Below are 15,971 nucleotides of genomic sequence, written 5' to 3'. Positions count from 1 at the left end.
GCTACACCATAGAATCATTCTCCCTATAGTCTATCAAATTCATGTTTCTTCCTTATATGAAGGTAGATAGAATGGCTGTCAACAGAAAACAAAGAGAGCACCTCTCTATCCCTCACCCCCTTTTCAAAGGGTAGGAAAACTGGAGGAAAAAAAAAAAAGAATAGTAAATGAGATAAAGAAGTAGTTCTATTAGTATCCCCAGCTAAGACCATAATTTGCTCCCCAGGTCTCAGATCTTTTTTCTTCAGGCCACGAACCTTTAAAGAGGACTTTCTAAACATCAGAAGGGTGTGCCTCTTCCCTAAGTAGTTGAGCAGTTTTCTCTAGTAATGGGTTCCCCTACCCAATTGGTTCTTACTCACCTGAATGTAATATTCTTTCTTTCCTCACAACTTTCCAGGGCTCTTTTCCTTGCTCCAATAAGGAAATCACATCTGGTTTAGAAATGAAGCTTCCTGGTTAGAAGAAAAAATATGTAAAGTGATATTATATAAAAAAATAAATTCAAAATTACTTTGATTTAGCCTTGATTAAATTTGTCTACAAGTCAAATGGCAAGTAATGAAGCCTATAAGATAAAGAGTGGCAAGATGGTTTAAAAACATTTATATTGGGGGGAATTCCAAGATGGCTGCAGAGTAGCCAGGGGCTCTGTCTGCTTGTTTGTAACATCAAATGGGACTTACAGCTAAACTGCAGAGCAATTGGCTTGAAAAACCAGTTAAGTATAGCTGACCTGAAATACTGAGAGCAGGGTGCACGGAGGAGACACCAAGAGGGTGAGCCAACTCCCACAGCTCAGGAGGAATTTTGCAGCAGCAGAGCCCCTTTCCCTGGGAGCCTGGGATCTCAGCCCCACTCTGAGACCCCCAATCCAGAGCATCAGGCAGTGGGAATCAGTTAGGATCAGTCCAACGGGGAGACTCAGCACCCACCATCCCAGGGAAAGAACAATTTCTTTGGTACAACACCAGCCTGGGAAGTTCACTCTGATCTTTATCTGCAGGAGGGGCCACACAGAAGCCCAGGGCCAGCAGAAGGGTCTGATCCATACACCCAGAAGTAACTCTGAGGGATCCTTTATTAACTGGAAGAACTTTGGACAGAGAGCCAGATGGGGGTTGAACAGTGTGGCTTGGGAAAGAGGATTGGTCTTGCCCACCTCGAGTGCACAGGCAATGCCCCTCCCCACACCTGCAGAACTGCTGAGTCTGCCCTGTCCTGATGGGATCTAAAACAAAGGGGAGCAGCACTGGACTAGAAGTCTGCATCTGTAATGCTCAGTCTGACCATGCGGAGGATTCAAACATTTGGTCCATTTGGAGTCTGGGTGGAGGTCTCATCCCGTGGAGGCCAGCCATGCAGAAAGATTGGAATGCCAAGAAAGGCTGCTTTTTAAAATTTATATTTTACCCCCTCCTACTTGGTAGGGCAGCAAGGTGGAGCCAGGGAACCAGGCAGAACTGAGGTATTAATATTGGGTCTCTGGGGTGGGCTTCTGTTCAAGTGATAAGCGGGCATATCCTGGGCCCTTCGACTGCATTACAGAGAACCAGAACCAAACTCCCCATTGAGGTCAGCCAGATCAACCTTGGGAAGGAGAGGTCAAACTCTCCCCTTCTCCCCTCCCCCCGCCCAAGTTACAGGCACTACCCCTAACATGAAGACTCAACCCAGCCAGGTCCTGAATAAACCCACTGACTGCAGTTCCGAGGGGGGGGGGGGGGGAGGGAGAGCAGCTCAGAGCAGGAACATTAAAGGTACAAAACCAAGACAGAGGCCTTGCACACCAAACTTCTTAGGGCTCCACCCTATTGAGTTTCAGTCAGATTGCCAAGGGCCAGGCAAGAAGAGTGACATTGGCAGCACCAGAAAACCTCCCAGGGGACCAGGACCAGCAAACCAAGTGGCCAAATTTGGACAACATTGGAGCAAAATCCAGTGAGCTCCCCAAATAGCAGATCTAAAGGGTGATTGCAGCAGGCATAAAAATATAAGGAGGCAAACTCCATTATTTTTCTTTAACCTTTTCTACATTTTTTTTGTTATATTTTATTTATAATTCTTTGTCCTTTCTTCTCTTCTTTCTTTCATATCTCTTACTAGAGGCCCAGTGCACGAAATTCGTGCATGGGGGGGGGGGTAATCTCCCTCAGCCTGGCCTGCACCCTCTCCAATCTGGGATCCCTGTGGGATCAGGCCTAAATGGCAGTCGGACATCCCTCTCACAATCCGGGACTGCTGGCTCCTAACTGCTTGCCTGGCTGCCTGCCTGCCTGATTGCCCCTAACTGCTTCTGCCTGCCAGCCTGATCGTCCCTTAACCTCTCCCCTGCCGGCCAGATTGACGCCTAACTGCTCCCCTGCCAACCTGATCACCCCCAACTGCCCTCTCCTGCAGGCCCAATTGCCTCCAACCCCCACCCTGCCGGCCCGATCACCCCCAACTGCCCTACCCTGCTGGCCAATCACCCCCAACTCCCCTCCCCTGCTGGCCCGATCACCCCCAACTTCCCTCCCCTGATGGCCCCCAACAGCCCTCCCCTGCCAGCCTCTTGTGGCAGCCATCTTGTGGTGGCCATCTTGTGACTACATGAGAGTAGCCATCTTGTGATGACGTGAGGGCTTCACATGAGGGTGCGAGGACCACCTAGGCTTTTATTAGTATAGATTACTCTCCTTTTCTTATTTTTTTTCTCTGTATGCTTTTATTATTTTTTCCTTTTTTCTTTCCTATTCAATATTTTTATTCATTATTATTACCTTTCTAAATTTTATTATTTCATTTATTATTTGTTCATTTCTTATTTATTCTTATTCATTCTCTTTTCTCTTCCTTTTTTCTTTCATATACTCTTATTTTATTTCTTTCTTCCTTCTCTAATCTTTTTAATTATGTTTTTAAATTGATCTGAGAGAGAAAAGAGGGAGAAAAACATTAATGTGAGAAACATGGATCAATTGCCTCCCATTCACATCCCAACTTGGAATCAAACCTGCAACATAGGTATGTTTCCTTACTGGGAACCAAACCCTCTACCATTTGGTGCACATGATGACACTCCAAACAACTGAGAAGCCTGGCCAGGGCCTCTTCTCTAGTTTTCTGGTCTCCTGTATTTTAGTATTATTTTTTCTTAGTTATTATTTTGTTGTTTTGGTTGGTTGGTTTTTTCCCATGTTGTTTTCAGTTTGCTCTTGTTTTGTTCTGTCAGCATCTGTGTAACAGTTGACATGTAGTGCTCAGCATTGAGCCTCAAATTCAGCCAGCCTGAGGGCTGAGCCCACCCGTGAAAGGGACAGCAGCAATCATGACTCAATTACAACATGTGATCCCACATAACCTGCACAAGGGACATTGCTAGAGCATTTGGCTCTGAAGATAAAGGAGAGTACACCATTTGGGTACCACAAGACACCCACTACAGAAGCCCACCCCACCAACACTGGGAATGATAGCAGCCCTATACAATACACAGAAACACAAAGAGTCAGCCAAATGAGAAGATAAAGGAACAGGTCCCAAATAAAAGACAGGAGGAATCACCACAAAAAGAGCTAATTGAGCCGAAACCGGTTTGGCTCAGTGGATAGAGCGTCGGCCTGTGGACTGAAAGGTCCCGGGTTCGATTCCGGTCAAGGGCATGTACCTTGGCTGCGGGCACATCCCCAGTGGGAGGTGTGCAGGAGGCAGCTGATCGATGTTTCTCTCTCATCGATGTTTCTAGCTCTCTATCCCTCTCTCTTCCTCTCTGTGAAAAATCAATAAAATATATTTTTTTTAAAAAAGAGCTAATTGAAATGGAGGCAAGCAATTTATCAAAAACAGAGTATAAAGTAATAATTTTAAGAATATTCAACATCATGAAAAAACAACCAGTTGGAAAAGAAGGATGAAATCTGAAATAAAAAATACATTGGAAGGAATAAATAGTACATCAGAGTAAGCAAAGAATTAAGTCAGCAAATTAGAAGACAGGTAGAAAATAATCACTCCATCGGAGCACCAAAAACAAAACAAAAAAATTAAAAATCATATGGATAGTTTAAAGGAACTCTGGGACAACATGAAACGTAATAACATCCACATCATAAGGGTAATAGAGGGAGAAGAATGTGGGCAAGGGATAAAGAACCAGTTTGAAGAAATAATGACAGAAAAGTTTTCTAACCTGGTGAAGGATAAAATAATGCCAATTTAGGAAGCACAGAGAGTCCCAATAAAGATGAACCCAAAGACCCCCACAAAGACACATCACAATTAAAATGGCAAATGTTAAAAACAAAGAGAGAAACTTAAAAGCTTCAAGAGAAAGGCAGTCAGTTACATACAAGGGAGTTGCTATAAGGCTATCAGCTGATTTCTCAACAGAAACACTACAGGCCAGAAGGAAATGTAAGATTTATACAAAGCAATGAAAAGCAAGGATCAGAAACCAAGACTACTCTATCTAGCAAGGCTATCACTGAAAATTGAAGGTGAAGTAAACAGCTTCCCAGGCAAAAAAAAAAAAAAAAAAAAAAAAGGCTAAAGGAGTTTATTACCACCAAACCACCATTGTTAAGAAATGTTAAAGGGACTGCCTGTAAGAAGAAAAAGAGAGAGGAACAGAGGAACAAAGGCATTAAAAAAGGCAATAAGTAAGTACCTATCAGTAATAACCTTAAATATAAATGGATTAAATACTCCAATCAAAAGAAATATGGTAGACCGGAGAAAAATGGCGGCGGAATAGACAGACGTGTTCCGAGCCTTGTCCCGGAGCAGAAAGAAAGAACAGCTGAGGGTCGCACGAGGAGTGTTTGTTGCCAAGTTGGGGGACAGCTGAACTCCAGAAGAAGGTGGGAGACTGCTAGACGGGGTTCCCCTGACCTGGCAGCTCCCACTGCGGCTGGGTCCCCTCCCGGAGCTGCGGGCTTGGACGCGGAGTCGACGCCATCTGGAACCGGAAAGTGGAGCTTATCGGAAGACTGAGAATCCACAACTGCGGCACCCATGGAACAGCTGCGAGCCCCAGAACAACGCTCCCCAATTGGCGCAAACACACGGGTTCAGAGGAGCTCTACACTCCACCACGGAAAGGTCAGATTTCGCCTGGGGTAAGGTGAGGTCTCTGGTCCCAGCGCGAGAGAGGAACGCGCGTTTTGCGGGAGCTGGAGGACCAGGGAAGTCTGTGCCTAGAAAAATCGGTGGCTGCTGGGGCTGGCATGATCTGTGAATGTGGAAGGGGGTCCTCAGAGCTGCTAACAGAAGGGCTCTCTAAAAAGCAACCCATTTTGATCTGAAGTGCAGGGACACCCTAAGAATTTCAGGGGTGTGCTAGACTTACGCGCAGCCACGGAGTGCGCACACTTGGGCTTTTTCCTCTTGAAATTCTTGCTTCTGATTACTAAGCCCAATACATAGGATCACCCAGTTGGGGACACCCTGGGAGACTGCAGGGGAAAGTTGTTTTTCTGGAACCTGGGGATCGGAGCAGGGAGTGACCATCGGAGAGTCAGCTCTGAGGCTGCCCACTCCCACAAACCGGTAGTGAGTGCCACAGGGAAAGAAGGCTCTAACACTCCCTAGAGAGGCCATAGATAAACCCGGAAGTCAATCCAGAAACACTGCCACCCAGGGGCTGAATCACAAATTGACTCTTGTGTAATCAAAAATAAAGGAATACGAATTAAGACACACCGCCTGCTTAAAATCAGGACTGGCTTACATCACTGAAGAGCAGTGGAACGCAGGGAACTGCAATACTGTCCGGACTGAGAAACAGGCGTGCCAAACAGAACAACAGAGGAAGTGAATGACCTTCACTACTCCACATTTTATTTTTATTTTTTATTTTTTTATTTTCATTTTTTGCATCTTTTACTCAAGAAACTAATTTTTTTCCTCACTTGATTTTACCTTTTTAATTATTACATTTTTATTTTCAATCCGTATTATTACTACTGCAATTTTATCTTTTTTTTTTTTAAGTGTCATTTTATTTTCTCTTCATTTTGTTTTGGGATTAATGTTCTACATTCTATTTTTATCTTTCCTTTAGCATCATTTTACTCTATCTCAAATCTACCTTTATGCCATCACTCTCTTCCTCACTTTTCCCTTTTCAGTGTCCTGTTTATCTTACCCCTTTCCTGCTTTAGATTTTCCCTATTCTTTCTGTTTACCCCCTTTTAAAATTTCACCCTACTTATATATCTAATCTCCAATCCCCTGCTCCAAGTCCATACACACCTCTCTCTTCGCTGTCTTAACTATCCAAAAATTGTTTTTCTCTCTGTCCTTTTGTTGTTGTTCGTTTGAATGTAGATTATATCGAATTTTTATGCTTTTTTGTGAGATTGTTTTGCTTATTCTTCTTTTGTTTATTTTTTTGTTTGTTTAGTGCTTCTGTTTTCCCTTGCCTCACTCAATATTAGTTGGTGTTGTAGTTTGTATTAATCCCCAGGTACTTGTTGCTGGCATTTGCTGGGATAAGTGATTGTTCTATTGGAGTTTTATCCCCAATATATATAGTCTGCTTCCCTTTCCCTCTTAGTCTCTTTCTTGTCTCTCTTATTTTTTTTTCTTCTTTTTTTTCCCTTTTCCCAATTTCATTTGACACCCCTTTTTTTTCTTCTTCTTCTTTCTTTCTTTTTCCTCTTCTTCTTTCTCTACTATCCCCTAATTTGCCTTTCTCTGGTGGTCACCTTTATAGGAGGTTATTAATATCGTGAATACATTTCTGTTCAGTGCCTTGTGTGTTGTACCTGGTAGTGCTGTATTTTGTGCCTTTAAATTGACGCAGGAGAGAGAGAACTACATAACCAGACACCCAGAGAAGAGAGACCATGGGGAGACAAAGACACAGCCCGCATATGAAAGAAAAGCAGGCATCACCAGAAAAGGAAGTAAACGAAATGGAAGCAAGCAACCTTCCAGAAAAAGAATTCAGAGAAATGGTCATAAGGTGGCTGAAAAGAATGGAAGACAAATTCGACAACATGAGCAAGAACCAAGAGGAAATGAAGAAGAACCAAGAAGAAATGAAAAATGACATCGCTGCTGTAAAGAACTCAATAGAAAGCATCAAGAGTAGACTAGAAGAAGCAGAGGACCGCATCAGTGAGCTAGAAGACAAGATGGGAAAAAATACCCAAGTAGAGCAACTTCTAGAAAAAAAAATTAAAAGGTAGGAGGAGAGCCTAAGGGAACTTTGGGACAACACGAAACAAAACAACATCCGCATAATAGGGGTTCCAGAAGGAAAGAAAGCTGAGCAAGGAATAGAAAACCTATTTGAAGAAATAATGACAGAAAATTTCCCTGATATAGAGAAGAAAAAACCCACACAAATCCAAGAAGCTCACAGAGTCCCAAGCAAAATGAACCCCAAAAGACCGACGCCAAGGCACATTATAATTAAATTGGCAAACACCAACGACAAAGTAAGAATCTTAAAAGCAGCCAGAGAGAGACAGAAAGTTACATACAAAGGAACCCCCATCAGACTAGCAACTGATTTCTCAACAGAAACTCATCAGGCCAGAAGGGAATGGAATGAAATATACAAAGTCATGCAAAGGAAGGGTCTGAATCCAAGAGTACTGTACCCTGCAAGGCTATCAATCAAAATTGAAGGTGAAATCAGGAGCTTCACAGACAAAAAAGGACTAAGGGAATTTATTACCACCAAACCAGCAATGCAAGAAATGCTAAAGGGTCTGCTGTAAAAAAAAAAAAGAAATAGGAAGCGAAGAAGGAACACAGGTGTAAAGAATAGGAATGGCGACAAATAAGTACCTATCAATAATAACTTTAAATGTAAACGGATTAAATGCCCCAATCAAAAGACATAGGGTAATGGATTGGATAAGAAAACATGACCCATATATCTGCTGTCAACAAGAAACCCACCTCAGAAAAAAAGACGCACACAGACTGAGGGTGAAGGGATGGAAAAAGGTTTTCCAGGCAAATGGAACTGAAAAAAAAGCTGGGGTAGCAATACTTATATCTGACAAATTAGATCTCAAACTGAAGGACATAACAAGAGATAAGGAAGGCCACTTCATAATACTAAAGGGAGCAATCCAACAAGAAGAAATAACTCTGGTAAACATATATGCACCCAATACAGGAGCACCCAAATACATAAAAAAACTCCTGGAGGATATCAAGGGAGAGATTGACAGCAATACAATCATAGTAGGAGACTTCAATACCCCACTATCACCATTGGACAAATCCTCTAAACAAAAAATCAGCAAAGAAACAGCAATCCTAAATGAATCACTAGACCAGATGGAATTAATTGACATCTTCAGAACATTTCACCCCAAAGCCACAGAATATACATTCTTCTCAAGCGCACATGGGTCATTTTCAAAGATAGACCATATGTTGGGACATAGGCAAAGTCTCTTCAAATTCAAGAAGATAGAAATCATATCAAGCATCTTCTCAGACCACAGTGGCATAAAACTGGAAATCAACTACAATAAAAACAACCCAAAGAAATCAAACACATGGAGACTAAACAGCATGCTATTAAACCATGACTGGGTTACCAGAGAGATCAAAGAAGAAATAAAAAACATCATGACAACAAATGACAATGAAAACACTACAATCCAAAATCTATGGGACACAGCGAAAGCAGTCTTGAGAGGGAAGTTCATAGCTCTACAAGCCAACTGCAAAAAACAAGAAACAGGGGTAATAAATTACCTAACCCAACAACTCAAAGAGTTAGAAAAAGAGCAACAAGAAAAGCCCAGTGTAAGCAGAAGGAAGGAAATAATAAAGATCAGAGCACAGAGAAACGACATAGAGACCAAAGAAACAATACAAAAGATCAACAAAACCAAGAGCTGGTTCTTTGAAAGGATAAACAAGATTGATGAACCTCTAGCCAGGCTCACCAAGAAGCAAAGAGAGAGGACCCAAATAAACAAAATCAGAAATGAAAGAGGTGAAATAACAACAGATCCCGCCGAAATACAAAGGATTGTTTAAAAATACTACGAACAACTCTATTCCAACAAACTGGACAACCTGGAGGAAATGGACATATTCCTAGAAAAATATAACCTTCCAAAACTCAATCAGGAAGAATCTAAACAGCTCAATATGCCAGTAACTATGGAAGAAGTTGAAGCAGTCATCAAAGAGCTTCCGGCAAACAAAAGCCTGGGGCCAGACGGCTTCACAGGAGAGTTTTACCAAACATTCAAGGAAGAACTAAAACCTATCCTCCTCAGACTATTCCAAAAAATTCAAGAGGAAGGAACACTTCCAAGCTCCTTCTATGAAGCCAGCATCACCCTAATACCAAAACCAGATAAAGACAACACAATGAAAGAGAATTACAGGCCAATATCCCTCATGAATGTAGATGCCAAAATCCTCAACAAAATTCTAGCAAATCGGATCCAGCAGTACATCAGAAAGATCATACACCATGACCAAGTAGGGTTTATCCCAGGAATGCAAGGATGGTTCAATATCCGAAAATCAATAAATGTGATACATCACATAAACAAATTGAAAGATAAAAATCACATAGTCATATCAATTGATGCAGAAAAAGCATTTGACAAAATCCAACACCCTTTCTTGATAAAAACTCTCAACAAGGTGGGAATAGAAGGATCATACCTCAACATAATAAAAGCTATATATGATAAACCCACAGCTAACATCATACTCAATGGGCAAAAACTAAAACCATTTCCCCTAAGAACAGGAACAAGACAAGGATGCCCACTCTCACCACTCCTGTTTGACATAGTACTGGAAGTATTAGCCATTGCAATTAGACAAGAAGAAGAAATAAAAGGCATCCAAATTGGAAAAGAAGAAGTAAAGCTGTCCTTATTTGCAGATGACATGATATTGTACATAAAAAACCCGAAAGACTCTATCAAAAAACTAACAAACTTAATAAATGAATTCGGCAAGGTTGCAGGATACAAAATTAACGCCAAGAAATCTATGGTATTTCTATGCACCAACAGTGAACTTACAGAAAGAGAGACTAAAAAAGCAATCCCATTTTCCATCGCACCAAAAAAATTAAGATACTTAGGAATAAACCTAACCAAGGAGGTAAAAGACCTATATGCGGAAAACTACAGGACACTGAAAAAAGAGATAGAGGAAGATGTAAACAGATGGAAGAACATACCATGTTCATGGATTGGTAGAATCAACATCATCAAAATGTCCATACTACCCAAAGCAATCTATAGATTCAATGCACTCCCCATTAAAATACCAACAGCATATTTCACAGACCTAGAAAGAACTCTCCAAAAATTCATCTGGAATAAAAAAAGACCCCGAATAGCCACAGCAATCCTGAGAAAGAAGAATAAAGTAGGAGGGATCTCAATACCAGATTTCAAGCTGTATTACAAAGCCACTGTCCTCAAAACAGCCTGGTACTGGCACAAGAACAGACATATAGATCAATGGAATAGAATAGAGAATCCAGATATCGACCCAATCCAATATGCGCAATTAATATTTGACAAAGGAGGCATGAGCATACAATGGAGTCAAGACAGTCTCTTCAATAAATGGTGTTGGGAAAATTGGACAGATACATGCAAAAAAATGAAACTAGATCACCAACTTACACCATACACAAAAATAAACTCAAAATAGATACAGGACTTAAACATAAGACAGGAAACCATAAAAATACTAGAGGAATCCACAGGCAGCAAAATCTCAGACATATGCCAAAAGAACTTTTTCAGTGATACTGCCCCTAGGGCAATGGAAGCCAAAGAGAAAATAAACAAATGGGACTACATCAAAATAAAAAGCTTTTGCACAGCAAAAGAAACCATCAACAAAACAACAAGAAACCCCACGGTATGGGAGAACATATTTGCAAATGGTATCACTGATAAAGGTTTAATTTCCAACATCTACAGGCAGCTTATACAACTTAATAAAAGGAAGATAAATGATCCAATAAAAAAATGGGCAACGGACCTAAATAGAATCTTTTCGAAAGAAGACAGAAGGAAGGCCAAGAGACACATGAAAACATGCTCAAAGTCACTTATTATCCGAGAGATGCAAATCAAAACGACAATGCGATACCATCTCACACCTGTCAGAATGGCTATCATCAACAAATCAACAAACGACAAGTGTTGGCGAGGATGCGGAGGAAAAGGAACCCTCGTGCACTGCTGGTGGGAATGCAGACTGGTGCAGCCACTGTGGAGAACAGTATGGAGTTTCCTCAAAAAACTGAAAATGGAACTCCCATTTGACCCAGTAATCCCACTCCTAGGAATATATCCTAAGAAACCAGAAACACCAATCAGAAAGGATATATGCACCCCTATGTTCATAGCAGCACAATTTACAATAGCTAAGATTTGGAAACAGCCTAGGTGCCCGTCAGCAGATGACTGGATCAGAAAACTATGGTACATCTACACAATGGAATACTATGCTGCCATAAAAAAGAAGGAATTACTACCATTTGTAGACACCTGGATGGAATTAGAGAACATTATGCTAAGTGAAATAAGCCAGTCAATGAAAGAAAAATACCACATGATCTCACTCATTTAGGGATAATGAAAAACATTATAAACTGATGAACCAAAAGATAGTTACAGAGGCAGTAAAGCATCAAACAGAGTGTCTAATTACAGCGGTAAGGTTAGGGAGAGGTGGGGGAAATAAGAGATCGACTGAAGGACTTGTATGCATGCATATAAGAGTAACCAACGGATGCAAAACATTGGGGGGTGAGGGCAGGTATGGGAGTGGGGTGTGGGGGGGCAATGGTAAGATATGTACACATATAATACCTTAATAAAAATTTGAAAAAAAAAAAAAAAGAAAGAAATATGGTAGGCAAATGAATAATAAAACAGGACCCATATATATATATGCTATCTGTAAGAGACCCAGATCAGAACAAAAGACTCACAGGATGGATTCTGAATCAGGAAGGAGCAGTTCAGAACATGAAAACAAGGGCTTGCAGTGAGGAGCCATGGTGGACTGTGCCTGAAAATTTTTACCTTCCATTGGTATTTGACATGAAAGAGGAGCAGGAGGAGCACATTCTGGGACATCTCGATGCAGACCTTCATTGCATGGAAGTGCACAGCCACACCTTGTCATTCAGCTGGAGAGGTGGTTTACAGCCATAGGCCAGACTCACGTCACTGTAGTCAGATTATCCCAGGCCAAGCAATGGCTGTACTTCAAAATGGGAGCTTGGCGAGTGGGGACTCCAACTAGTAGGCCCGAGACCTTGAGATGCTGCAGCATGTCCTAAGCCAACTGCTGGAGGATGAATGGCAGGCGTCTCTAGCAATCAGCTGCACCCCTCAGCCCTGACTTTGCCAGTCAGGATGACAAGCTCTAGGTCCAGAAAAGCAGGAAAACCACATCCATGACCCCATGGCTGACCTCAGGACTAGCTACATTGCATAATGACCCCTTGCCCTGGTAATAGCCAATCAATCAGTGGAGACCACAACTCTGAAAGAACACACCTGGAAAACAGCTGAATGTTCTGCTGAGATCTTCTCCTGGGACCTTCCCTATAATCTCCACCCTTAAAACCCTTAGGATGGAAAAGCCAGTGTGCTCTTCCTGCTAGAAGCACACCCGTGCCTTTCCCTTTTTCCTTCTCCTTTCCCTCTCCCTGCCCCAGGCAAGTTACTATTAGCTTCCTCACTCCCATACTCCTAGGGCCCCTGTACCTCTATAACTTGTTTCCTAAACCCATTTCTTCTAGGAATTATCCTATCTAATAAAAGGGTAATATGCAAATTGACCATCACTCCAACACACAAGATGGCCACCCCATGTGGTCAAAGATGGCTGCCCCCATAAGGACACAAGATGGCCACCACGAGATGGCCTGCAGGGGAGGGAAGTTGTGGGCAATCAGGCCAGCAGGAGAGGGCAGTTAGGGGTGACCAGGCCTGCAGGGGAGGGCAGTTAGGGGGTATCCTGCCTGCAGGGGAGGGCAATTAGGGGCGACCAGGCTGGCAAGGGAGGGCAGTTAGGTGTGACCAGGCCAGCAGGGGAGGGCAGTTAGGGGTGACCAGGTCAGCAGGGGAGGGCAATTAGGGACAATCAGGCCAGCAGAGGAGCAGTTAGGCATTGATCAGGCTGGCAGGGGAGTGGTTAGGGGGTGATCAGGCTGGCAGGAAGAAGCGGTTAGGGGCAATCAGGCAGGCAGGCAAGTGGTTGGGAGCCAGCAGTCCTGGATTGTGAGAGCGATGTCCCAGATTGGAGAGGGTGCAGGCTGGGCTGAGGGACACATACAGGGCCCCCTCCTTGCAAGAATTTCGTGCACCGGGCCTCTAGTTTTTTATAATAATTAATCTGTGATTAATCAAATAAATGTTCTCTTATTAAAAAAAAGACTCAGGATGAAAGTGAAGGGAGGGAGAAAAATATTCCATGCAAATGGAAACAAACAAACAAAAAAGCTGTGGTAGCAATACTAGAATATCTGAAAAAATAGATTCCAAAACAAAGACCATAGCAAGAGACATAATACTAAAGGGATCAATGCAACAAGAAGATGTAAACCTATATACACCTAATATAGGAGTACTTAAATATGTAAAAAAAAAAATCTTGGAGGACTTTAAGGGAGAGATCGACAGCAATACAGTAATAGTAGGGGACTTTAACACCCCACTGACATCACTGGATAGAACAAGGAAACCGTGACCTTAAATGACACACTAGAACAGATGGATTTAATTGATATTTACAGAACATTTCATGCCAATGCTGCAGAATATATATTATTCTCAAGAGCACATGGAACATTCTCAAACAAAGACCACATGTTAAGACACAAAATAAGTCTTAAGAAGTTAAAGAAGACTGAAATCATATCAAACATCTTCTCATGTCACAACAGCTTGAAACTAGAAATCACCTACAATAAAAAAAAACCTCAACGTTCAAACATATGGGAGCTAAAAAGCATGTTATTAAATAATGAATGCGTTACCAAAAAGATCAAGGAATAAGTGGAAAACTGTCTGAAAATAAATGAAAATGAACACATAGCAACCCAAAAGCAAAAGCAGTCCAGAGAGGGAAGTTCATTGCATTACAGGCCTATCTCAAGAAACAAGAAAAATATCAAATAAACAACTGAAATCTACAAGTAAAAAAAAAAAAAAAAAACACTAGAAAAAGAACAAGAAAAGCCTTAAGTAAGTAGAACAAAAGAAATAATAAAGATAACAGAAAAAATAAGTGACATAGAGACCAAAAAATCAATATGAAAGATCAATGGAACCAAGAGCTGGTTCTTTGAAAAAATAAACAAGATTAATTTGAACCTTTAGCCAGACTCATCAAGAAACAAAGAGGACCCAAATAAACAAAATCAGAAATGAAAGAGGCGAAGTAACAACCGATCCCACAGAAATACAAAGGATTATGAAAAAATACTATGGACAATTGTATTCCAACAGAATGGACAACCTAGATGAAATGGACATATTCTTAGAAAAATACAAGCTCCCAAAACTCAATAAGAATCAAAAACCTGAATAGGCTGATAACCACCTAAGAAACTGAAGCAGCGGTCAAAAATCTTCCAGCAAACAAAAGCCCTGGTCCGGACCGCTTTACAGGGGAGTTCTACCAAGCATTCAAATAAGAACTAAAACCTATTCTCCTCAGACTATTCCAAAAAATTCAAGGGGAAGGCACACTTCCAAGCTCTTTCTATGAAGCCAGCATTACCCTAATTCCAAAACCAGATAAAGACACCACAAAAAAAAAAGAAAAATACAGGCCAATATCCTTGATGAACAAAGATGCTAAAATCCTCAACAAAATTCTAGCAAATCGGATCCAGCATTACATTAGAAAGATCATAGACCATGACCAAGTGGGAATTATTCCAGGGACACAAGGATGATACAATATCTGCAAATCAATAAATGTGATACATCACATAAACAAATTGACAGACAAAAATCACATAATCATATCAATCGATGCAGAAAAACCATTTCACAAAATCCAACACCCTTTCTTGATAACAACTCTCAGCAAAGTGGGAATAGAGAGATCATACCTCAACATAATAAAAGCCTTATATAACAAACCTACAGCCAACATCATACTCAATGGGCCAAAACTAAATCTATTTCCCCTAATAACAGGAACAAGACAGGGATGCCCACTTTCACCACTCCTGTTCGATATAGTACTGGAAGTGCTAGCCATAGCGATCTCACAACAAGAAGAAATAAAAGGCATCCAAATTGAAAAGAAGAAGTAAGACTGTCCTTATTTGCAGATGACATGATACTGTCCATAGAAAACCCCAAAGATTCCATCAAAAAACTACTAGACCTAATAAATGAATTCAGTAATGTAACAGGATACAAAATTAACACGCAGAAATCTATGGCCTTTTTATACACCAATAATGAACTCACAGAAAGAGAAACTAAAAAAACAACCCCATTTACCATTGCACCAAAAAAATTAAGATACCTAGTAATAAACTTCACTAAGGACATAAAAGACCTGTACTCGGAAAACTACAGGAAATTGAAAAAAGAGATAGAGGAAGACATAAACAAAAGGAACAACAGACCATATTCATGGATTGGTAGAATCAACATCATTAAAATGTCCATACTACCCAAAGCAATCTACAGATTCAATGCAAACCCCATTAAATACCAATGGCATATTTCAAAGACCTAGAACAAACTCTCCAAAAATTCATCTGGAATAAAAAAAGACTTCAAATAGCCACAGCAATTCTGAGAAAGAAGAATAATGTTGGAGGGATCACAATACCAGATATCAAGCTATATTACCAAGCCACGGTTCTCAAAACTGCCTGGTACTGGCACAAGAACAGACATATAGACCAATGGAACAGAAGTCGACCCAAGCCATTATTGCTCAACTGATATTTGACAAAGGAGGCAAGAGCATAAAATGGA

The 15,971-nt window shown here is 41.2% G+C and overlaps 1 protein-coding gene across 4 annotated transcripts in view; it reads right to left on the bottom strand.

Moving 5' to 3' along the window:
* Positions 1-15,971, bottom strand: part of ZFP82 (ZFP82 zinc finger protein) — a 126,634-nt gene that overhangs the window by 85,976 nt on the left and 24,687 nt on the right. For all 4 annotated transcript variants that reach the window (XM_080644794.1, XM_080644796.1, XM_080644797.1 and 1 more), the window contains exon 4: positions 363-455. In XM_080644794.1, the coding sequence (XP_080500920.1) occupies positions 363-455 (93 nt within the window). The remainder of the gene's footprint in view (positions 1-362; positions 456-15,971) is intronic.

The sequence above is a fragment of the Plecotus auritus genome (genome assembly GCF_963455305.1).
Source record: "Plecotus auritus genome assembly, chromosome: 10".
In the NCBI taxonomy this organism is placed as follows: domain Eukaryota; kingdom Metazoa; phylum Chordata; class Mammalia; order Chiroptera; family Vespertilionidae; genus Plecotus; species Plecotus auritus.
Note: the sequence above shows the minus strand (reverse complement) of the source record. Positions and strands in the feature narration are given on the sequence as shown.